Source organism: Argentina silus, assembly GCF_951799395.1.
Source record: "Argentina silus genome assembly, chromosome: 2".
In the NCBI taxonomy this organism is placed as follows: Eukaryota; Metazoa; Chordata; class Actinopteri; order Argentiniformes; family Argentinidae; genus Argentina; species Argentina silus.
This window is the reverse complement of record NC_139656.1, coordinates 26,690,107-26,714,306: the sequence shown is the minus strand read 5'-3', so window position 1 is coordinate 26,714,306 and position 24,200 is coordinate 26,690,107. Positions and strand designations below refer to the sequence as shown.

Below are 24,200 nucleotides of genomic sequence, written 5' to 3'. Positions count from 1 at the left end.
TTTTATGTCAATTTACCTGCTGTATGATGAAGCACCGTCAAATGAGTTTGGAGGCATTTGCTTGTACTTTGGCTGACAAGATATTTCTGTCCACTTCATAATTCATCTTGCTGCTGCCCTCAGCAGTTACATCATCAATTAAGACAAGTGAGCCAGTTCCAGTGAAGCCATACATGCCCTAGCAATAAAACCCCCTCCAACATATTTCACAGATGAGGTGGTATGCTGTGGATATTGGGCAGATCCTATTTTTTATCCACATTCTACTTCTGCCATCACTCTGATACATGTTAGTCTTTGTCTTATCTGTCCACAAGACATTGAACTCTTTTAGGTACTTTTTAGCAAACCGTAACCTGGCCTTCCTGTTTTGTGGCTAATTAGTGGTGCAGTGTAGCCTCTGTAGTTCTGCTGGTGAAGTCTTCGGCGGATGGTACTCTGACACATTCACGCCTACCTCCTGGAGTATTCCTGATCTGTGGGACAGTTGTTATGGGGGTTTTCTAATCATGGTGAGCATTCTTCGGTTAGAGACTGTATAAGTCTTCCTTGGTCTACCAGCCCGTTTGCGATTTCTGAGCTCACTAGTGCTCTCTGTCCTTTTAACGATGTTCCAAACTGTTGATTTTGGTAGGTTTAAGGTTTTGGCTAACTTTCTGATATTTCAGCCTCATAACGGCTTCCCTGACTTTATTAATGTCTCTTTGGTCCTCATGTTGTCAGGTGCCAATAGCAAACGCAAAGCCTAGAATCAACACTCGTTATTGACAGCTCTCTTATGCCTGCACAAATGATGTGACGGAACACATCTGACGAAACACCTGTCAAGCCAATTGTCCCATCACTTTTGGGTACCCTGAACTTAGGGGGACTATGAATAAAAAGTGTACACACATACCAGAGTGTAGACCCAAAAGAAGAGCAGGGCACTGTAATATATATATATACACACACACACTCATCTTACTTTATGAGGAACACCTGTACACCTTCTCATGGTGGAGGTGGCGTAATGGTGTGGGGAATGTTTTCTTGGCACACTTTGGGCCCGGTAATACCAGTCAATCATCGCTTGAATGCCACAGCCTATTTGAGTGTTGTTGCTGACCATGTGCATCCCTTCATGGCCACAATTTACCCATCTTCTAATGGCTCCTTCCAGCATGATAAGGCACCATGTCACAAAGCAAAAGTTGTCTCAAACTGGTTTCATGAACATGACAATGAGTTCAGTGTTCTTCAGTGGCCTTCCCAGTCACCGGATCTGAATCCAATAGAACCCCTTTGGGATGTAGTACAACGGGAGATTCACAGCTTGAAAGTGCACCTGCAAATCTGCAGGAATTGTGTGATGCAATCATATCATCATGGACCAGAATCTCAAAGGAATGTTTCCAACATCTTGTGGAATCAATGCCACAAAGAATTGAGGCTGTTTTGAGAGCAAAGGGAGGCCCTACCCAGTATTAGTACAGTGTTCCTAATAAAGTACTCGGTGAGTGTGTGTGTGTGATATACACACGCACACACACATTATATATATATATATATATATATATATATATATATATATGTGTGATATATATACACATATACCTTTTTCTAATGCAAATTCAGCAAAGCTTAAAATGCACACAGTGTCCTGAAAGACCTCTGCTTCCCTGCTGATGGAAAAGGAATGATCAAAAGAATGGGGGGACTGCGGGTGTTTTGGCTCAGAGCTGTCACTGTATATCAGCACAAATCCTTTTCCTCCTCTGAATCACTTCTCTGTGTGGCAGTAGGGCCAGACCCCCTGCCACACACACAAAGCTGCCTCTTTCTTACAACAATGCGGGGGGTAGAATGACTGGGCACCAACCCAGCCGGAAGAGAACCAGTGCCTGCAGAGAACTCACAATGCCACTCGCAATTTGTGCCAAAAACAGTTATGCATATTCAATGTTCTGGCCCTAAAGCTGGTCTGTGGCAGACTCTGAACATGCCAGAGAAGTTCTTGCCCTGTAATTGATTCACAACAGCAAACACAAATTTGCTTCATACAAAACCACTTTTTATTTTTCAGTATGACAATAAACAAAGCCAAAAAAGTTAATACATCTTTCCTTCAGTAAGAAATGGGGACACCAAACACACAAATAAAGTTACAGTAGTTATTTTCATTAGTCTTCCAGAGGCCTATGATGTCGTAGGCCAGTAGAGATTAGCTGGTGAGCATTTGGTAGAGACTTCGCCGTACACATCCAGAGGGCCCAGACAGAGCCTTGGCTCAACCGGCATCAGTTACACAATCCGACCTTTACGCTCCTCACCCCTCCCCTCCGCTCACTTCCACCAGCCCCCCAGCCCCGATTCTCCAAAGTGCCCAAGTCGGGTGCAAACAAGAGCCTCTCTGTTCCCTCTGCAACACAAGATCAGATTTCACAGGGCAGATAGCAAGCTGGACCTGAGAGCATGGTGACATCATTGACTGGCTCAGCATTAACTAAAAAAACGTCATAGGTGTTTACTAGGCAAAGGAGCATGTCAAGTAATGATTAATCACTGGGTAGAGCCTGGATGAATCAAGGGTGAACTTCACCATCAGGGCTGACTGCAGCGTTTCAGTGCAACCAATTAAGTCAGAATATCTGTTTTTGTCAATGCCAACTATCAATCTTTGTTACATTAAAAGGCTAATTCAAGTACTGTTCACGATCCATTTATAATTCTAAACAAAAGCACAGGATTACTTACAAATAAAGTTTTATGAGAATTGAATGGGGCATCTAACCCTTCCCTATCATCCCCGTTCCAACAGTGAAAGTCTTACCAATGATCAACATCAGCATCCTCAAACTGCCCCGAGGCCCCAACCACAGCAGGCTTTGCTTCCCTCTCACCTGAAAGTGGAAAGGGAGGAGGGTTGGAGTCAGTCAGAGCATGGGGCGTTGACTAAAACAACTAGGTTAAACTCAAGAGTAGATCTATCTGCACACTTGATGAGGTACTTCAGGAACAGAATGATTAAGAACAATAACATATCTGGACACTTGAGGAAAGAAAAACTCCATGCAACACCTCTCGTTATGCAACATGTATACTCTAATGGAGGTTAATGTTTGCTTTAAGAATCAAGTGGTGATTTTGCAAGACAGTGTTTTCCTTTCCAAGGTTGATCGCATGCAAAGACACTATAACTTGCACCCACCAGCATTGACCTATAGATAGGGACGCACTGTAAGGAAATCTCACTAAGCCATCATCCATCTATTGCCACAGTCACATGAGGTGACAAGCTCATAAACCTATATGTTACAGGACATGGACTATAGCACATACACACTACACCCACCCCTGCCCAAAATGGAATGGAATCTAGGGAGGGGGCTATACTGGCACATATGTGTCAACATTTCTGACGTGATGATTTGTGGCCACATGGTTGCAAGTTCTACATCTGCTTCACTTGAGCCATCTGCTGGTGGTGTGCCACTCAATTTGACACACAGCTGACCTACTCAGCGCACACTGGGATTACGTGCTCTTGGGTCTCCCTCCACAACAACAGGATTTATAGGCAATTATCAAGCTCACAGAGCAAGAACTGCTGCAACCACTCACACGCATGACCATGCTTGCCAAACACACCCTTCTCCACCTCAACAGCCTCTCACAGTGTGTCACTACAATTATGTCCACGCCTGTAACCTACTGTTAACTAGTACAGTACACAGTCTATAGCCTATATTCCAAAGCTTTTCATGCATGCGTACCATTGCATCCTGTGGGGGGTTCCGTTGCCCTGACCCCGACCATGTTTTGATGTTGCAGGGACGCAGATGCTGCCAGCATCCCCTCCAGTCTCTCCAGGGTGGCTTGACCCTCCAGGGTGAGTTGGGACAAACCCTCCTCAAAGGAGTAAAATGTGGGCAGGTCTATCTGACCCTGTTCTGCGGGGCGGGGGGGAGGATAAGTGCATTGAGGATGATGAGCTGGGCCGAATGTCAAGAGGCTACGAGGTCACATGTGAAGTAAAGGGAGGGTGGTGTGCAAACTCACCAGCCTCCTCAACGTCGTACTCGTCCCCTTCGAAATCAGAGTCTGAGTCGTCCGGGTCGGGGTGCAGTGCCTGACACTCGGACATGGCTGAGAACATGGGCTCCACTGGGGGTGGAACACACACACAAACAACACAGACTTAAGGGTGGTCTGGAAAAGTGTTTGTCTGAGCAGCTGATTAGGATTTCTTAAAATGTTTAGTGTTTCAAATGTACTTTATAAATTCAGGACCCAAATGTTGTTAAGATTCAGATCTTATAATAAAATTACAGGTCATATTTCACAATTGTGTTAGAAACCACTCACAGGAAGCCTTGTCACTTGGCACAAAGCGGATCTCTGTCATAGGACTTATGGAGTCCTCATCACTACCCCCATCTTCATCCTCTTCCTCCACCTCATTGTTATCTGGCACACACACAATAAAACAAGAGTAAAAGAGAGTAGCCTAGCACAACCAGGAGCTCTCTCTCTTATTTATATATAATTATATAAATTATATATTTATAAATAATTATATATATTCAACCTAAATGATGGTGTTGCTGACAAATGTATCTCCTCCAAGTGAAGGCATACGGCATGAGCAAACTGAAATTACCGCTGTAATTAAATATAAAAAATCATGCGTTACACTATGCAAAGTGTGAAACTATGCAACTCGTATGGATCTAACATTTCTATAACTATCAAACATAAGACGAGAATCAGACATGCTTGGTGAGAACTTTTCGTACCTAGGCAAATGAAAATGATAAAGTGGCCGTCGGTGAATAATTCATCTAAGACCAGAAGGCATAGTGATTTAGGTTAAAGCATGAAGCAAAAACTTTAGTTTCGTCTCTGCAGCAACTCATCTCGGGCGGTTGCATAAACAATTCTCCAGAGCATCGGAAGTCCTAATCCACGCTACCGTGACTGGCAGCGCGCCCATCCGCATTACGACAATGCGCCTCTCGCCGGTAAAACGGGCCATTCAGCAGCGGGTGAGAATGTGGACAAATCACCACCACCTCCGAACGTTGTGGGTAGCCTACTTTGTGGATAGACCTACATTAATTTTGGCTTTGGATACCAGGGCTGTAAGAAAACACTTCCCTTCCTCGCCTTTGACACACTACAATCAACTTTTTAAAAATGTTCTTTACATTCGCTTCAACATGTTTTTTTTGTTTGTTTTAGAATATTTGCCCATGTTCTCAGTAACTATTCGAAAAGAATACTGCAAAGCGGAACCTCACCTTTGAGTTTGGGGTTGATCATTACGTACAGGTGCTCTTTCGGGTACGCAGTGAGGTCGCGTGAGATGGCGTGGAGGCTGATTGATGGATACTCAAGGGAAAATCCCATTCCAGATCCATCGAACCACAATACACGTCTGATGGAAGAGTATGACAGTATCAATTAATATAGCCTATTTTACGCACCTGAGAGAACATACTCTCCAGGTATTAAACTATACACTGCAACAACAAAAAAACTCACGTTTCTGCAACGTAAAGAGTTCCCTGTCCAAGTCCTTGGCCGTTCCAAACAGCGGTAATTTCAGTTTGCTCATGCCGTATCCCTTCACTTGGAGGAGATACATTTGTCAGCAACACCATCGTTTAGGTTCCTGCTCTACCCGATGGTTGAAATTGTCTTTGCCGTAGATTGTTTAACTCTGTCAAACTGCTGTTACCTCCCCTGACTTGTACCACGTTGCTCTTCTGAACAGATTGTGGATTTGGTGGAGGGGCGGGGTAGCGTTTATCCCCTCTGAGTATTGTAATTCAGTGGTTTATGACTGCAGAGATCACTTCCCTTCAGAAAGCCGATAATTCGACCCTTTTAATTTAATTTTAGTCCAAGAAATTGAAAACAACCAGGACCACATCAGGTTTACAACCTTTTTATTATGACAAATGTACAAGATCGGATTCATATGAAAGAAATTACAGTAAAGTTAACAAAAAGTGTAAAGAGGGACAGACAAACACAGAGGACCAATCTATGAGCTTTATGTTCACACTTGACCTAGTGGTCACTCCTCTATGTCTGACCAGGTAGTGGACATCTCTGACAAACACTTGAATCATTGGCACCAACTCTCCCCCAAAAGTGTCACTGCTCTTCCCAACCCCTGTATTTCTCCCTTTATAATATTTTGCTCCAACAAATGTATTTCAACTGCAGTACTAGCTATGTCAGACTCAAGAAATACAGAAGATAAACTTCATCTTCAGGAGGAAGATATGGAACATACACAGAAATCTGTATTTTTACATCCCAAAATGACAGTAAACCTTAGACAATTGCATCAGATTGGAACTGCCATGTGAGGCATTAGGGCATATTCTGTCAAACTAATCAAATTCAACCATGTTAGTTGCTGGGCAGCAGAGTGCATTCCCGGCAGCACAGAAATTAAAATTTTGCCTTGGAAATCAGCCTTTACAGTTGAGAGTATCAAACACATTGTATGACAGACAAACATAGTAGAGCGGTTTACCATTGATGATGAACATGCCAACATTATTTTACAGACAATACAAACAGGCTTCATTTCTTCTTCTTCATCAAATGCATTTGTCTTGTACTTTTCCCATGATAACGATGGCCACCTTTGCTTGTGCTCAGCATTTCGTCCTGGCATGGTAGTGCATGCCAAGTGTGGGTTGGTTCATGCTTCCTTGTGTCGTAGCAGGTCATGAGGAACACTTCTGGGCAAAGGATGAAGAAGAGATCTGGGTTTTGAATCTCGCAAATCCTTTGGCAACAACACATCTGCACATAACAAAATGTCATCCAAACAAACATGCCAGTTCTCAGATTTCATTACAAAAACAGTTGTGCCAATATCACAACCTTCTACAAAAAGAAAACAATTATAAACAGATGCAATCTTAAAGAATTGCAAGATATATTTTTCCATTATAAAAAAAAAAAAAATGCCTCTAAATATATATTACAGCAAAAACTACAGATATACACACACTGATAACATCAGAGGTCAATTTAGTTCCTATTGGGTTTTTTTGTAATTTCTCCAAGCAACTTGCATTCTGGTACATCATTCCAAAACCAAATATTATTCCAGCATGCCATTAATCCATAATTTGAGGCCTGAAGTCAGTCAGTGACCTGACCTCAAAATGGAACCCCTTAAACCAAAATGAGGTCCTAATGAGAACAAAGAAAGGATAGGCTATCTGAGATAGGAGAACAAAGAAAGGATAGGCTATCTGAGATAGGAGATAGATGTATTTAGTCTCCATGTTATGCATTATGATGATGGGGGACTAAGTGAGCGTAGTGTTCTCTACAATCAATACGTCACACTTGTGGCAGAGGGTAATGAGAAGATCAGGAGAAAAGAAATACAAAATAGTCTTTTGGTGAGAACAGACATGTTGGGAGCACTGCGTACCTCTACTTCCCAGGTTTCAAACCTACACAGAGTATTAATCGGAGGGTATATAAGAAACAATATGCCACTTGAAGATTCGCTAGGAGGGAGAACAATAGAAAACAAACAAGGGTTTCATATAAAAAGATAATGTATATCATAAAAAACACAAAAGGTAAAATAATGGTTAAAATGCTGATATATTTCAGTCTCAAGATTGAGAGGGACACAGAAAGTTGGCAGATTTTTCTATTCTAAGTACTTTCTGCAAGTTATTTCACCTAACAAATCCCTTTGAATATTAGCATGATGAGTCTAAAACATGGGCATTTAATCCACTGATAGTGTTATATATGTGTATACAGTATACAAAAACTAAATCAAGTCTCTAGAAACAGGTGCCTGCTCACCCATCAGAGGTGAGGAGAGGGGTTGGTCTTATGTTGTTGGTCACACACACTCACTTGTCACTTTATTAGGAACACTATACTAATACTAGGTAGGGCCTCCATTTGCTCTCAAAACAGCCTCAATTCTTCATGGCATTGATTCCACATGATGTTGGAAACATTCCTTTGAGATTCTGGTCCATGATGACATGATTGCATCACACAATTTGCAGGTGCACTTTCAAGCTGTGAATCTCCCATTCTACCACATCCCAAAGGGGTTCTTTTGGATTCAGATCCGGTGAATGGGAAGGCCACTGAAGAACACTGAACTCAATGACATGTTCATGAAACCAGTGTGAGACGACTTTTGCTTTGTAACATGGTGCATTAGAAGATGGGTAAATTGTGGCCATGAAGGGATGCACATGGTCAGCAACTATTCAAAAGATATACGGTCAGCAAATACTCAAATAGGCTGTGGCATTGGTATTAACGGGCCCAAAGTGTGCCAAGAAAACATTCCCTACACCATTACACCATCTCCACCATGAGAAGGTGTACAGGTGTTCCTAATAAAGTGCCCGGTGAGTGTGTATACACTCTATCCCCCCATTTCAATGAATGTCTTGTAAATATGGTTGTTGACCGATTATTACATTGACAAGATGACACCTGCAATTTGGCATGAAGCACTGAGCTGCCTTTGTTGATAGTGTTCGTATCACTAATCAAACAGTCAAAATACCACTTTAGGGAACGTTAACATTTAAAAACATAATATACATGACAACACAACATTTAAATACTTTAGGTCAAAACAACTGAGCACATATGAGAAACATTCCATCTGAAATGGTATGAGGTAGCCTGGCTACTGGTCTGTATCTGCTTTAGCCAACTTCTGACTAGACAAGAAGTTGGACAAGCACACAGACCTGGGACAAGGCTAACTATTATGGTAATATATGTTTGAAGGATAATATGGGATGGTCTGTCAATCAAACCCAATCTGCTGATCAAAACTTCAGTTTTTAGAGTTTAAATTATGATTCTGTGTTCAGTTCTCATGGGATTTCTGATATCAAATGCCAGGAAATGGTGTAATAACAAGGTGGTAAACCTGTAAAAAGATTTAGCTTATCAAACAACTGATTATGATAGACTAAAGCATCATAAATCAATACATAATTTAGGGGCAAAGAGTTTAGGGGCAAAGAGTGGAAAAAAACTGATTTGTTTCCAGTAGTTGATCCATAAAACAACATTAAAATGGAATGCATTTTGACCAAAAGTCCTGCCATATTATGTTCTAGAAATCTTAGAGTGTTATGGTATACAGACAAACAATGCTCATCTATTTCCTACAAAACAACTAATTCATATCGTTACAATACAATGTCAGATATTCAAGACAGAAACTCTGGAGAGAAGCCTCTAGGAGAGAATGGACACATGAAGCTGGGCTTTCTGTTGGGGGATGTGGAGACCAGGTGGGAGAGTTGAGTACCCTGGGGAATCCTGGAACTTGGCTGTAGAAACAGGTACTGTAGGTTTACTTGTGTATCATGTATGGTCGACCATCTGACCTGAATGTCTATCTGTTGCTGGCAACTGTGGGTAAGATAATGCAGCATAAAGTAAAGGGATGCGTCACAAAACAGGTTTTAGAGTTGGTGCTCTTAATGCCTGTACGACTCTACTGCACAAGCATGAGGTGTGAACAAAGAGCATTACCTCTCCCCTGAAAGGTGTCCAGTTCATACTGATGGGGGCCAAACACGAATGACAGGAGTGTTGGTGGAGAACATCGATGGTGGTAAAAACTAAAATAGGACAATAATATAAAAAAAAAAGACAATACTACAAAAAACAACATAGAGCTTGTTTTTACAACTGTTCGCTATTGCAGACATAGTCCACCAGGTCTGTGACCCCTAGTAGGTCATCCTCATCATCGTCCTGTGGCGCCATCTCCTGGGATACCAGACCGTTGGGTGCTACAGCCACAGCTGGTGTGGTGCTGACGTTTTTGGGTCCCAGTTGGGTCATGAGTCCTGGGGCACCCACAGCGAGCCCCTCTAGACCCTTCATGGGATTCTGTCCGTTGGTGGGTGGTAGTTCCACCAGATTGTAGTCCAATGGGCTTGTCCCCTTTCCCAGCACTCCCCCTTCCTCATCTTCCTTTTCAGCCACAACTTTCTTCTCCTTCTCTTCCTCCTTCTCCTCGTCATCGTCGTCGTCATCAGAGTCGATGCGGTTCACACGTTTGCGGACTGGGCGCTCCTCTTCCTCAGATTCGTCTGAGTCACTGTCATCGTCATCGTCGTCCTCAGAGGCTCTCCGGCGTTTCAACGAGATTCGTCTGCGGCGCTGCTTAGACTCTTCCTCTGACGAGTCAGCCCTTCTCTTTACCGTCCGTTCCTTCTCCTCATCATCCGAGTCCTTGGCGGGGCTCGCTGGAAACATTATCACAATAATATCATTAGAATCCATTCACGTAGGAGACATAGCAGAAACACAGTAATATGGGTTAATATATACCATTTAGCTGATGCTTTTATCCAAAGCGACTTACATTGCAGTCTGCATAGCATAATGTATAGTAGTACATAGTATACATTTTTCAGTATATATGGTCCTAGTGGGAATCGAACCCCCAACCTAAGCGTTGTTAGCACCATGCTCTACCAACTGAGCCACCAAGGACACCTTTTCACACTCACGTTGCATTTACAAATCATATGCCGCCTGGAATTTATGCTTACATACTGATGAGGCAAATAAGGTATTTTGAGAGAAGTGGCTGACCGACCTTCACTATCAGAGCTGGCAAAACGGCGCCGGGCTGTGACTTTGTCACGGTTGGTGCCAGCTTTGGAGCCCTCTGACTCTGAAGTCTCGCAGTAGTTGACCTGCTTCTTCTGACTCCTGCGGGATCTACGTCTGCTCATGTCCAAGTCACTGTCACTGTACTCACTGGAGCCTTCTGTCGCTGCACACAAACCAACACAGGGTAAGACCTCAGACAGGAGACATCATCACAAGCATAATTACCTATTTTTACCAATTTACCCAATGCAGAAAGGCCAACATACCAATTTCTTCCTCCTCTTCCTCATCTGTCTCTTCCTCTTCATCATCGGAGTACCCTCTAGGTCTGCGTCGCTTTCGTGGCTGTCGGGTGCTTCGTCGACGCTTGGACGGCCTCTTACTCCAAGAGGTTCTGCATCGTCGACCATCACCACTGCTGCCAAAATCACTATCGTTGTTGGAGCCGGCCTCCACTTCGCTCTCTGCATCGTTTTCCGACACCACAAACTCCTCCTCTGAGCTGCATGAAAGAGTTATGAGGGAAAGAGTTGAGTGAGTTTATTTATATATAATATATAAAAATATATCATTTATCAATAAAACACCCATGTCACACCTTCATGGCTGTAATGCCCGTCACCAGGGTGGAACTGGTCCCCCTGTACACTGACACTGAACTGTGAAGCCTCTCTGATACCTGTCACTGATGCGGAACTCATCCTCACTCTCCTCTTCTTCCATGGTGCTATCACTGTCCAGGTCATTGAGACGCCGGCGTTTCTTTCTACGCTGGCCAGCGCTTGGTCGCGGCGGACCCCCGTTCTCCTTCCCCTCCTCCGCTTGCATGATAACAGACATGTCCTTCCCTCTGTGGCCTGTGATGTTAGCCATGTCTTTCCCTCGACCAGCTCCTGTAGAGGGCACCACATATCACAATTTAACTTGCATCCAACATTTGACTTTTACAGACCTTCATTAAAAGCTAGAGAGGAGCACAATTACAAAAGCATCTGAGCAAGCACCCAGGGCTGCAGAGAAAGAAAATACTACTTCTATCAGTTTTCCAGGTGGTTTAATGTTTAGACTAGTGAAGTGCTACAGACAATAACAAAAATGATTTCAGAATACAGTGACACTAGACTTAAGAGAATGATGAAATTAATTGAATATGGGTTTTGTCTCTGATTATATCATTGCCTCCTACCTCCACCTTCAGCCTCTTTGATGTCCTCCTCAATTGCCTCCTCAATAGCCTCATCAAATTCGTCAAACCTTCAAACACAATATTCAAAACTAATCAGAGGCCATCATACTCACACAACAAATAAGCTACACAAAACATGACAGCTAATTAGTTACAGCCTGATTTTTGTAGAGTTTAATCATCAATCTAGTTTATTTGTATAGCGCTTTTTACATAGACAAATGTCACAAAGTGCTTCACAACAAAAATTATATTAAACAATAAATACAATACAAACAATATGATCTAACACCAAATCATAGACCCTCAGGAGTAAGCCAAGTTAAAAAAAAACAGACACAGAGGGGAGAAAAATATAGGGCACAGTGGCAAGGAAAAACTCCCTCAAAGGAAGAAACCAATTATTAATTATATTCCCATCCAGATAAAACAAAAAGCCCAATTTGTACCTGTAGCTTATGCATTTCTTTGTCCTCGTCGATCTCCGACCCCAGCTCTTGCCTTTCTTTACCTCTTTCTTCTCCTTCTTTACCACCACTTCTTCTTCTTGCTTTTCTTCATCTAGCTCCACCTTCAAATGAGAGTTGACAAACAGTCAGCGTTACTCTACAGACTCACATAACTACAATTGGACATAACAGTTATTAGTGAGAGATCAGCTTATAATTCTCATTCTTTGAGCAACTGGGCATGAGTTGTGACAAGCCAAGTAATGTGATGTCGTACTAACACACTGAATACTAGATGTGTTTCCTTTTATGACAGTAGTACCATAGTATAGTATAGTATATCCATGCATACTGTATAACCATTCATGCTACTTACTGAGGGATCGATGATGTTCTCAAGACTGATTCCAACATAGACCAAACGCTCTTTCCTGTGTATGTAAAATGTAATATGATCTGAGTCAAAACGGCATTTTCTAAGATAAAAGAATGAACAGTTTTCCCATTATCATAGAGGATGACCCATAATAATCGAAGAGCACTAATATTGTACAAAAAGAAACATCAAAGCAATGTACGCTCCTTAAATGTTTGAGATGGGATACACAGAGTGATTGGTTGAACAATAAAACGAGGCAAAATACAATTCATCATGGACATTTACATACGTTGTGGCCCAGAATCAACTCCATATCATATAACGATAACCATTAAACTATTTATTATGTAACGAATAAAGCCACTGCATCCTCCTGGTGTCAATTTGAGTACTGTTTGATAAGAAGGGTCATCATCACCTTCGCTCAGCGCGCTCCTTCTTTTTCAGGGCAGCGTCGAGATTCAGGAGCTGCTCTTCCAGCTTGTCGCAGAGCAGTTTCTGCGGGGGACACAAGCAGAGAATGAGACGAATGACAGGACACCACACACGAGCAGGCATTCGGTGTATACACCAGCTAAAACCTAGTGATTTGTCTGGTACCTTTAGCGTTGAGACGACTGATGGTTTGTTCTGTGGCCGTTACTTACATGTTGGCAGGGTGGACAGAACCACTCTCCATCAGGGATGATCATGAGAGGGGGTCTCAAGCACGCCGTGTGGTAGCCGTTGTCACATGAGTCACACAGCAATATCTGTGGAGGAGACAGATCAGTAATGAATCTGACCAATGAAGGTATTACGTACATAGTATGTCCGTGGTTGGAAAGTACGGTTCTATGCTTGTTAAATCTGCTTCAACTCTAAATTCTGGTCTATGCCAACTACTGAGCCTCACAAAAGGCAGGTTAATTTAAGTGGAAGATAGAGGTCATGTTTTTAGGACCCACCAGCTCAGGATGGTTGGGGAGGCCACAGTGTTTGCAGGGGTCATCGTTTGGAGGGAGGTCATCAGAGGAGGTTGAAGAGTCAGAGCTACGCCTCTCTCTGTTCCTGTTTCTCCTCCTGTTTTTGCCCCTTTCAACCTTGAAGTCTTCATCACTGTCATCCTCCTCGCTCTCCTCTTGGCTTGACTCATCGTCATCGTCATCATCATCTTCACCGGAGCCTTTCTTTTTGCGTGATCGGGTTCGAGTATTGGACCACCTTGTCCGCCTCCTCCGTTTTCCCTGAAAAAAAAAAAAAAGATGTCGTCATCAGAGCAGTCGTATTATAAAAATACATTTGAAGACTTCTCAGGTTTAATGATAATGAGGCTAATAATTGGGTCAGCCAATCAAGCATACACATACTACTAATATTGTTAATTCCTAATTTACCTGTGTAATATACAATTTAAAATATATGCATCTGCTGAGGAAGCATACCTTAGCTTTAGGTTGTCCTTCTTGATCAACCTTCTTTTCTCTAGGTTTCTTCTGAACAGCTTTCTCTTCTTCCTCCTCCTCCTCCTCCTCTTCACCCTTCTCTACAGGGGGTGTTGCCTGCTTCTTCTCAATCCTCCTATCTTGGAACTCAACCCCCTTAGCAGTTGGCCTGCAGATCCTGGGCGACCTTCTCAGGGATCTCCCTTCTCCTGTATCAGACTCTGAGTCCCCCCTCCTCTCCTCCCTTTGGAGATCAGACTTCCTTCTGTGTGTTGGGATCCGAATTTTGAGGCGGATTCCCTCCTCCTGAATCTCTGATGAGACTTCACCACCCCCTGCAGCTCCCTTCCCTGTTGTTTCAGCATCCCGCTTTTCCCCCTCATCATTGGGCTTGTCTTCCGCAGACCCTTCACTAACTTTTGCATCATCACATTCCTCTGCTGTAGTTCTGTTTTTGTCATCCTTCTCTTGCTTGTCCTCCTTCCCATCCTCCATCTTCTCGACTGTAGAATCACTTTTGATTTCTTTGTCACCGTCAGTCTCAGTAGGTAGATGGTTTGTGTGTTCTAGCTTCTCCTTGTTGGTGTCCTGTTCCTGTTTATTAGGCTCACACTTCTCCCCACTTTTAACAACCTTTTTGGATTCTTGATCAACATCTGCCTGGGTCTTGATGCTCTCATCTGTACACTTTTCCAAACTTACTTCCATAGGCTCTTCTTGGTCCCCTTTCCCTGAGGCAGCATTTTTGGGAGAGGGCAATTGCTTAGCATCTTCATTGGTAGCCAATTTCACCACTTCTTTTGCGTCACCTGATTTTGTGTCAGCCTGTTTCTTGGTTTCTTTAGTGGTGTCTGATTTCTCCCCTTTAGGGCAGGAGGATTTCTCCATCTCTTTACTGACAGTCTCAGTGTCTTTAGCGGTGGCCAATTTCTTAACTTTTTTGGATTCATCCAGTTGTGGGTGGGTCAGTTTCTCAGTGACCGCTACCATCTCCACATCTTTGGGAACAGACTTCTCATTCACCTCAGCAACACCAGTTTTCTCTGTGTCTTTACAGGTAACAGATTTCTCAGAGTCTTTCTCAAGAACAGGTTTTTCCTTCTCTTCAGCGATAACCTTTGTGTCTGCAGCAGTTACGGCAGGTTTCTCCTTAATAATAGATGACACCACAGTGTCTTCAGGGTCGCCACATTTCTCTATGCGTTTTGATGGCCCTTTTTGCTCCATCTTCTTAATGACAGACGATTTATCAGTCTCTTTTGTGCTATCCAGTTTCTCTGTGTCTTTATTGAAGGATGGTTTATCTGCTTTTTTAATGACTGACGATGTTTTGGTCTCTTTAAGGCTGCCCAGGTTCTCTGAGTCTTTCATCTGTTCTGGTATCTCTGTCTTTTTAATGACCAATGATGTTTCTGTCTTTTGAGGACCATCAACATTCTCTGTACCCGCTTTGTTAGATGAAGGTTTCTCTGTCTTTTTAACGACCGCTGGCGACTCTGTGAGTTTGTCGTCTGGTTTCTCTGTAATGGGGTCAAGTCTCCCTGTTTCTTTAGTGATGACTGTTATTTCTGTGTTTTTAGAGTCAGACTGCTTTTCTGTCACAGCAGGTTTCTCCATCTCTTTCACCACTGATGTATCAGTGTCTTTAGGGACAACTATTTTATCTGTTTCTTTAGGAGCATCTAACTTTACCTCTTTAGACGCAACCAGTGAATCTGTTCCTTGAACTCCATCAAGTTTCTGTGAGTTATCAGGTGAGGGTATTTTATGTGTTTCTTTTGATGTGGATGTATTGTCATCTATAGGAGCCACCATTACATTAATCTCTTTAGACACATTAAGCTTATCTTCCTCTTTGCAATCAGTCGACTTCTCAGATGGGCTTGCTGCATCCTTACACAAAGGTAATGGCTCAGCCGTTAAAGTGGAAGGAGCTTTAGCCACTTTGAGAGCTGCTGTTTTTACTTCTTCGGGAATGTCAGTGCTTTCCTTTTCTGCCTTCATGGCTGGAATATTTTTCTGTGGGCTAATTTCATCAGACATGGTCACCTCCTTGGTCTCCTCACTATTGCTTGCCACATTTTTCTCCTCATCTATGTCTTTAATTACCTTTTTGTCCAGAGGTAGGTTTGTTGTCTCTTTTGCTACAGATTCAACTGCTATACTTCCTTCCCCTGCAATAGCCTTTGTTTGCTGCTCTTTTCTATCAGCTGAATCTTCCTGAGCTCCCATCTCTTTTGGGGATTCTCTCAACCCATTGTTGAATGTTGTTTCTGTGGCAGGTTGGGTATCACCGTTAACATGATCACTTTTAAGCTCCTTCACCATCCCCACTGAGGCTACAGAGACCTCTTTATTAATCTCCTCAACTTTAGGGGCTTCTTTGACTGGAAGAACAGATGGGTTTCGCACAATGATGCTGCTGCTGCTACCACTAGTGTTATCGAAGTCCTCACTCAGTTTCATCTCTCTCTTTTTCAGGGGGATTTTGGCCTGCTGGTCATTCTTCATTGCCCTTTGGAGTTCCTCTGCAGTCTTCCTCCTCACCTCCTCAGCTTGTTCTGTCTGCAACGCTCCACACTGTTTCTCTGTGGGAGGCTCTGTAGCACTTGTGGCTGTAGCCTCCTTGGATTCTGACACTTCCATGGGCTCTTCCTTGATGGTCTGGTTGTTTATGGTGACTTTGTCATCCGCCACTGGCTTCTCTGATTGGACTGTTGATGCTGAATCAGTTTGGTTGTCTTGAATGCCATTTGATGGTGATTTGGCATCCAAAACATTCAGTTTTGAATCCTCTTTTTGGGCAGCTTTCTCCTTGTTCTCCATCTCTGCCGAGACTGAGCAAACAGTATCCTTAGGGGGTTTGTCGTCTTCATCTTCTGAGGTATCCTCTGTCTTTTTGACTCCTCCTAAAGGGCAATGGTATAAATAAGAATATCAGGTACAATAGAGTGCTACATTCATCAGAAGCACACAAATTAAGCTAATAGTCATCAGAGAACATTTTGTACTTTTGGCAAAATATCAAAGAATTCAAAGTAAGTGATGGATCTTGGGCATTATCAGTAGAACATTTATGTTCAAACTACAGACAACAAATGATCTAGCGGTTTTAAGTACTATTGATCTACCACCTTACCTTCTTCCCCCTTCTTCTTGTTCTCCCCATCCTCAGGGCTTGGGCCCTCCTCTTGATCCTTCTTTGTCAACAGCGCTGGGTCAATTTGGGTCTTCAACAGTGCCAGAATCTCAGCTAAGTCGTTTCTTTCCCTGCATAGAGATGGATGATTATAAACATTCTCTTTCCAGGTAAACAGTAAATAATTTGCTTTCAATGGTGAAATATTGTGGTGAAACCACATTTACATAAAAATATTATAAATAATAAGTAATTAAGGATCCATCTGAAATACAGACTTGACATTTTGGCTCTGCAGCACCACATCACAGCTGCATGCATTTTCCCTCAATCTCACCTACATCACACAGTTTTACAGTACCTGACTATGCACTTCCAAGACGACCCATCCAGGTCATCCTGCTCCTCCACATAGACCCTCACGTTGTTGTCCTGGTCCAGTTGAAACCAGTACATCAGGCCATCCTTGTCCCGGCCAATGGGTTGTAGCCGCATCTTATCCGGATCCTCCTCATTGATTGCAGTCTTGAATTTGACATTGTCATCAAACTGGCACTCACACAAGTACTGGAGACAGAGAATTGTTTTAGTGAAAAATAATTCACCTCTAAAATAAGACAGAGGTATTAATTGCAAAGACTCCACTCACTTTGAGAATTCCAGTCTTACACTCCACTGTCAACTCCTTGTATCCCTTCTTTTCAAGCTCCCATGCCCAGGTAGTGTTAAACTCCTGGCACACCTGTGAAAAGACACATTCCATCAACCACTGTTGGATTTGCTAAAAACATAATAAATGTTGCCAACAAAAAAAATCAACAATCATAATTATTTCCTAATTGCATTAATACATGCGCAGTCCAATTTGGGATATTATTTTCAGAGACATGAATAGCAATTCTGAATTGTATTATCTGTTTGTCTGCAGCCGATAAGATCTGTTTACCTTCACAAGATATTTCTCCCATCTGTCTGCTGACACTGATTTGCCAATCTTTCTTAGCAACTTCACATGAAGGTCCACCAACAGCTTTGGAACTGAGGGGGAAGCAGGATAATGACATTGGTCAAATCAATTTCTCAACCACACAAATTCAGCAGACAGATAATGTGTATTACAGATAAGTGTCTTATTACTAAGGAGTGTGAGACCTCTGGTAAGCAATTGCAAAAACAATGTTGGGCTCCCAAGGACGAGCATTCACTTTCCATTCAATATTTTCGGCCATAGACCATGTAAGATTCTACCCCCTGAAACCCTAGTCTTAAATGTACATACTGCAGCATTTCATCATATTTGTAAATATAAATGAACCAGCATGACAAATAATAATTCTAAGTATTACTTAAAACGAGCCATCAATGGTCAAAGTAATTATAAACACTATTTGCCGACTTGAATGGGGATAAGTTAATACTCTATTCAGACATCCACTCAAACTTCTGTGGTGAATACTTTGCTGTACAGGATTTAAGGGGGCGGAAGACGGTAATTTTGCCAAACGCATTATCTCACGCACAAATCATAACAATGCAGTCGGACATTTCAGTTTAACGATGAGGAAAATGACATCGTTTAAAGGGCATACATTTAAATGGTACTTAGTGTATTGACTAATGATGATGCATGTGTAATACCTCCAAATTCCGCCAAAATACTTTGAATGAAACAGGCTAAAGTCTGCGTAATTACAGGGGACTCCATTCAGCAGGAAGCCCTGGAGATGTGCGTGCGCATGCGCAGTACTATATGCCAAAATATTACTTAACTGTAAATATAGTGGGCAATATCATCCATATCGTATTATACTGCTACCAAGGAAAAAGTACGCACAATTACTAACAAATTCGAAAACTAAACATCATTGCGCACAGCTCTAGTCCTTACGCACAACATTTTCTCTGTGTGATGAAGTGCAATTTACTCCATGGCAGATAAAGGCTGGCTGGAAAATAAATTCTAACATTTAAAGACCCAAATTGAGCGGAGACCTTCTATTACTCGGTTTGTTCCAGGTTTAACAGTACGAAACGATGCATCTGCTTCATCCTAGGTCTTAATAACGCATCTGAGACTGCAACAAATGCATATAAAACGCACAACGATGTTTGCAAAACACACAATAACACAACAACTAGCACCAACGACAGCACACTAATGCAATGGTGTGGAGTCGCTCCTCCCCACAGCTTGCGCTTTTCAAACTGTACCTGCGGATGTATCCAGGAGATATCGCTCCAACTGAGAAAATGTAAGCTCCGGTAAATCCAGCAATGCTCCATACCGCTCTAGAAAAGAGCATATCACGGCGTAGTTTGGGCATAAACCGGGGGAAGAACCCGCCGCTGCCGCCGAAGCAGCCATCTTTTCCAATGGAGGAGCAGGAGACTGTAAGCTGAGCTCGGAGGACCAATGACTGCCCACAATTCAACGCGTCAAAGAAAGTAGTGGCCCAGAGGTCTTTGCGGTAAAAAGTCAATTTACCAACGTAAACAAACGAATATGAGCGGAGAACGATCACTGTTATAATGTTGGGACCGGAGAGCGATCCTACTTTAATCCCGGGAGTTAGTTATTTTGTCCGAGTCAACCAATGTCAAAACCAGTTGCTGGACACAGCTGCCATTTTGTTGCGTTTGGGAGGATTGGCCAATACGTAGTTTGATATAACAATGTAGCTTGATGAAATGTATCGGACAGGCCTATTACTGGCTGCTGAATACAACTAACATCGTCTCTTTTATCTCTCTTATTTGAATCCCTAAATTGTCAATAGGTAAGGTTTATTTATTAGCCCCAGGTTTAACATCATGTGCAAAATAGAAAATAAATGAAAATAAAGCACGGAAATGATAGATTTCAGCTTTGAAACAAGTGAAGAGGAAGGAATTCTGCTGTAATAATTAACCATTATAATTGCATCACTCATTGCAGACATTAATTTAATTCTGAAGCCTTTTCAAGCCTAGTTCCCATGGTTCACAATGAACAGACACACAGGTTTGCTGCTCTATGATGCATAACCAAATGTTCCAATTTCAATAGAATAAAAATGGTCTTAATCTTAATTATGCATTGAGCTTGTCATGCAAAGAAAATGTAGGCTCTGTGAATATCTTTTTTGGTAACAGTTTGATGGGTAAATGTGACAGGTGTTAGAGCAGGGTGCTATAGGCAAGAGTATCAATATCAGCTAAATGCAATGGTTTCCACACAGATTGAAGGGCTCACTCCAAAAACTGCTATGAAACTTGACAGATTGGTCAAAACAATGTTGTTGTTTTTTTTTCTCCAAACTTTTATTTCTTCTCTGTTCTCTATTTACACACTTCAAATGTCCAGTTGACTCATGACGACCTGCAAGAGAAACATCACATGATCATAAGCCTTCAGAAATTCTCCTACATTGAAACCCTTGTAACACACTTAAAACATACACACGTAACACACGAAAACTGCTGCCTTACACTGATAGTAAGTGATGTTGCTTCGAGAGACCCTCCCAATTATGCCGTGGGGACGGGTGTTGCTGGGGCAACGACAGGAGCCTCTGGCTTCGCCCCCTTCTGCTCAGATATGGGAGTCGAGGGGATCTGCTCGTCTTTGGGCGCCACGATGCTCACATGGTCTGGGAGAGGCTTCTTGGGGCCAATTTTCCCACTGGGATCCCAGGGAAGCATGATCTTAACCTTGATCCCCAGCACACCTTAGGAGAGGAAAGGAAAAACGTTACCTCTTAACATTGTCATTTTGGATGTATGATCTTTTTTCTCCTGATGCCAACGCATCTTACTCATTATCTGGCCAAACACCAGTCCCCTCAAGGTGACTTTACCCTGTCGGAGCAGCACATGTCGGACGGCTGTGTCGACGTAGTAGTTAACAGGGTCTCCGCTGTGGATCATGAGGCCATCCACAAACTTCATGGACTTGGCCCTCTGACCCCTGAGCTTCCCAGAGACCACCACCTCACAGCCCTTAGACCCGCTCTCCATGATGAAGCGCAGGACACCATAACAGGCTCTACAATACAAAAACAAGTATAGTTAGCATCTATAAATTCAAGCCCTACCAGACATTACCCTGAATATTTTTTTAAATAGCAAAGAAGTCATAAACAGTGACAGTAGTAGTGCATAAGGGTGTAGTGTGAGTAGCAGCAGTAATGACTGAAACTGTAGAAACTGTTCCAGAGCCTTAAGAAGACTGGTGTAAGCAAGGGCTCTTATACAAGTCCACTCCCAATTAAATCAATGTGGGAAAGTGCATAAGAGAGTACTTCAGGAGAAGGGTGGAGAAATGGGACCCAGCATTCGTCACCTTTTATACTCTCACCCGAGTAGTGTGCAATATTGACTTTCACAGTGAGATGGCGCTCCAACACTGAGATTCTCCAACTAACACATTAAGCAAGCCACAGGATGTGTATGACTTATCTAGATCTTCAGAGATGTTTGACAGGTTAGCATCAGAAGGCCGAACGGAAAAACTAACCTGCGCACAGCAAGCCCCCCCAGAAGCTTGTAACGAAGAGACTCTGCCTGTGCGATCGCACACAGACCACGAGTGGCAACCTTCTCAGCATACAGCTGAGAGGGAAAGAAAGACAGACAGAAATGAACAGCAGCGTCACACAGGGCTTGTTCAATACACCCTCACTTAATCGTACACTCATAGGGCTACACACGCATTGCAAAGTATGTTCAATGTGTCATATATTCACATTTCAGAAACCCACAGTGTGCGTGTTTCGGTGACATCAGACAAGGAATGAGGTACAATCAAGAACCAACTTGACAGTCAAAACTACTGCTAACAAAATCCCCTATTCGTATGGTCTGTCTCTGTCCTAGGGTTAGGGTTAGTTAATCTGACATGTTGTGAACTGTCACTTACCTCAACACTGCCCTCTGCAAAGCCGAACCTTTTCTGGACCACTGCTGTCAGCTCGCGAATACGCCGCCCTTTTTCCCCAAGCACATTCTGTGTCCTGGAAGGAGAGAATATTTCCTGTTACTACCTCACCAGTTCTGCACCATGCCTGGCAGTTGTGTTCCACATTTTCTTGCTTTAAGGGAATTTTACAGTTTAAGGGATCTAAATTACAGTCAAATAAAAGGTTTGCACATCTTTGGAAAAATACTGAGAAAAAATGTCCATGTCTACGGATGGAATCGACCATGATGGGAATAGTGATTCTGGTTGATGAAAAAGTTAAATAATGCAATTGTCAGATCAGTTATAGGCTGCTCAATCAGCAAGAGGGGTACTTTTCCACTGCTTGTAGTTTAGCTTAAAACTGGAGACCAGCCCTGAATTCCTCAGAGATGTGCACATTGTATTAATTTATTGAAATAATGATGGTGGTCTGACCTCATCTTTTGACTTCGCACATCACACCTCACCCAAGAATGCTGAACAGCCCCAAACAGCAAATATATGCAAATGTTCAAGTGGTCCATCAATTGACGTTATGGTCGTTGGTAATTGTGATTTTGACAGTCAGCGAAAGTGCCTGGGGTTTGACTCACCGAGTTGCCAAGATGATAATTTCTGTCCTGGTTGGAGTGACCCGGACCTCAACACCAGAGTAGCCATCCTCGGCCAGCTCACGGGTGAGAAATTCATTCAGTTCAGCCTTGAAGATGCCATCGGCCACAAACTGTTTATATTGGAGTACAAGCAGAGATAAATGTAATCTAAGCGTCATAGGTTTTCCTCACTCACAGATCACTGCAGCAACCAGGAACCTGGTCCTCTGTGGCTCAGTTGGGTTAGGGTTAGGGGTTCGATTCCTGCTGGGACCATACATACTGAAAAACTGATGCATTCACTGCAATGTAAGTCACATTGGATAAAAGCGTCAGCTAAATGACATATATATATATATAATGTAATATCACCTAAACTGGGCAACTAGTTCTATCATTCAGTTTAAATGGATAGTTTATTCATCATTACATGGGACACAAGGACACAATGCAACGAAATGCTTGGGGCAAAGCAGCACTTCAACAATACTACAGCAATCAACAAGAACATGTAATAAAAGATGAGGAAAAACAATGACAGATCCATTTTAGCTAGCTCATTTCCAGCCAGGTACTATACTTCTCTTATATCAGCTATTGTCAAAGTGGAGTACGCGTACCCCCGGGGGGTACGTGGATCGATCTAGATGGTACGCGAAATAAATGTGTGATTTCCCTTCAACAGTCCTGTTGAACAGCCGACTGCAGTCTGAGTACCAAAGCGAAATGCATGCACCCTCTCCAACAGAGTCATATTATCACAATGTCTAATATGTAAGGGATAATGTTGATAGAATATCTATTAGGCTACAAAATAACCGACAGGGGGTACATGACTGTTAAAAGTTTGGGAACCACTGTGTTATATAGTCTACTTATATAGTTATATAGTCTACTTATATAGTTATATAGTCTACTTATAGCATTTGAATCTAGAGAACAAAACGTGCATCTCTGTCCAGACTGACTGCTCTTCTCTCATTGGTCGTCCAGCGAGCATCACTCAGCCCTCGCGGCCTTCTACTAGCTCGCTCGCTGCTTATGTTGTCAAGACTACCGACGAGCCCATACGGTCATTTTACCAGAAATTCTATATTCCTGCTGTAGTCACAATCATTCACTGTTAAACTTTCACGAAAAAAATATTTTTTGTGAAATGAAAACTCAATATAGCAACACAAACCTTTCTCTTCTTAGATATCTGAACAGCCATCTTGCAACACCGCTCAGGCCGGAAAGACCGAACCACGTTCTGGGAAGTGGTAATATGCTAATTGAACAGAGGGAAAATGACGAGCGTCCAGAAATCTCTAGAGATTATGTCAAGATATTAGTAGATCTGTAATTGATAATATTCTTGATGACTTTATTGATGATGTTTATTATCCCTTTACTATAAGGATAACAGTAAACAATTCTACCTCTTACATTTATTTGTGCT

At 42.5% G+C, this 24,200-nt stretch overlaps 3 protein-coding genes across 4 annotated transcripts; all 3 read right to left on the bottom strand.

The window, feature by feature from the left end:
- Positions 1-2,037: 2,037 nt before the first annotated feature.
- LOC310801143 (methylosome subunit pICln-like) lies at positions 2,038-5,746 on the bottom strand. Of its 2 annotated transcripts, XM_083665137.1 has the most exons (7): positions 5,527-5,746; positions 5,283-5,419; positions 4,348-4,449; positions 4,042-4,146; positions 3,756-3,932; positions 2,813-2,882; positions 2,038-2,401 (listed from the first exon to the last, which is right to left on the bottom strand). In XM_083665137.1, coding segments are annotated over exons 1-7 (711 nt in total). In that variant the 5' UTR covers positions 5,646-5,746; the 3' UTR covers positions 2,038-2,400. The 2 variants fall into 2 exon arrangements, with proteins under 2 accessions (XP_083521263.1, XP_083521262.1); XM_083665136.1 differs by having other exon boundaries at positions 2,038-2,882.
- A 681-nt stretch (positions 5,747-6,427) lies between these two features.
- On the bottom strand, positions 6,428-19,595 carry rsf1b.1 (remodeling and spacing factor 1b, tandem duplicate 1). The gene is made up of 16 exons (XM_083693094.1): positions 19,439-19,595; positions 18,174-18,265; positions 17,877-17,969; positions 17,589-17,794; positions 17,228-17,358; positions 14,089-16,997; positions 13,612-13,890; positions 13,312-13,416; positions 13,083-13,162; positions 12,662-12,716; positions 12,286-12,407; positions 11,837-11,904; positions 11,330-11,543; positions 10,917-11,152; positions 10,634-10,813; positions 6,428-10,277 (listed from the first exon to the last, which is right to left on the bottom strand). Exons 1-16 carry the CDS (start codon positions 19,590-19,592, stop codon positions 9,709-9,711), a joined length of 5,493 nt encoding a protein of 1,830 aa, XP_083549220.1. The 5' UTR covers positions 19,593-19,595; the 3' UTR covers positions 6,428-9,708.
- Positions 19,596-20,502: 907 nt separating this feature from the next.
- LOC310817724 (small ribosomal subunit protein uS3-like) lies at positions 20,503-23,993 on the bottom strand. Its single transcript, XM_083688413.1, has 7 exons — positions 23,943-23,993; positions 22,760-22,890; positions 22,125-22,218; positions 21,723-21,817; positions 21,064-21,251; positions 20,696-20,934; positions 20,503-20,585 (listed from the first exon to the last, which is right to left on the bottom strand). Exons 1-6 carry the CDS (start codon positions 23,970-23,972, stop codon positions 20,735-20,737), a joined length of 738 nt encoding a protein of 245 aa, XP_083544539.1. The 5' UTR covers positions 23,973-23,993; the 3' UTR covers positions 20,503-20,585; positions 20,696-20,734.
- Between the last annotated feature and the right edge of the window lie 207 nt (positions 23,994-24,200).

Coding starts and splice junctions, on each gene's coding strand:
- rsf1b.1 (XM_083693094.1), bottom strand. CDS start 19,592: ATGGCTGCTTCGGCGGCAGCGGCGGGTTCTTCCCCCGGTTTATGCCCA. Junction 17,795..17,876: donor GTAAGACTGGAATTCTCAAA/GTGAGTGGAGTC, acceptor CTCTGTCTCCAG/TACTTGTGTGAGTGCCAGTT. Junction 10,814..10,916: donor GGAAGAGGAGGAAGAAATTG/GTATGTTGGCCT, acceptor GTTTGTGTGCAG/CGACAGAAGGCTCCAGTGAG.
- LOC310801143 (XM_083665136.1), bottom strand. CDS start 5,645: ATGGTGTTGCTGACAAATGTATCTCCTCCAAGTGAAGGGATACGGCAT. Junction 5,420..5,526: donor ACTCTTTACGTTGCAGAAAC/GTGAGTTTTTTT, acceptor CTCTTCCATCAG/ACGTGTATTGTGGTTCGATG. Junction 4,147..4,347: donor GCCAAGTGACAAGGCTTCCT/GTGAGTGGTTTC, acceptor TTCCACCCCCAG/TGGAGCCCATGTTCTCAGCC.
- LOC310817724 (XM_083688413.1), bottom strand. CDS start 23,972: ATGGCTGTTCAGATATCTAAGAAGAGAAAG. Junction 21,818..22,124: donor TTGCAGAGGGCAGTGTTGAG/GTAAGTGACAGT, acceptor TTTCCCTCTCAG/CTGTATGCTGAGAAGGTTGC. Junction 21,252..21,722: donor GGGGGGCTTGCTGTGCGCAG/GTTAGTTTTTCC, acceptor TTTGTATTGTAG/AGCCTGTTATGGTGTCCTGC.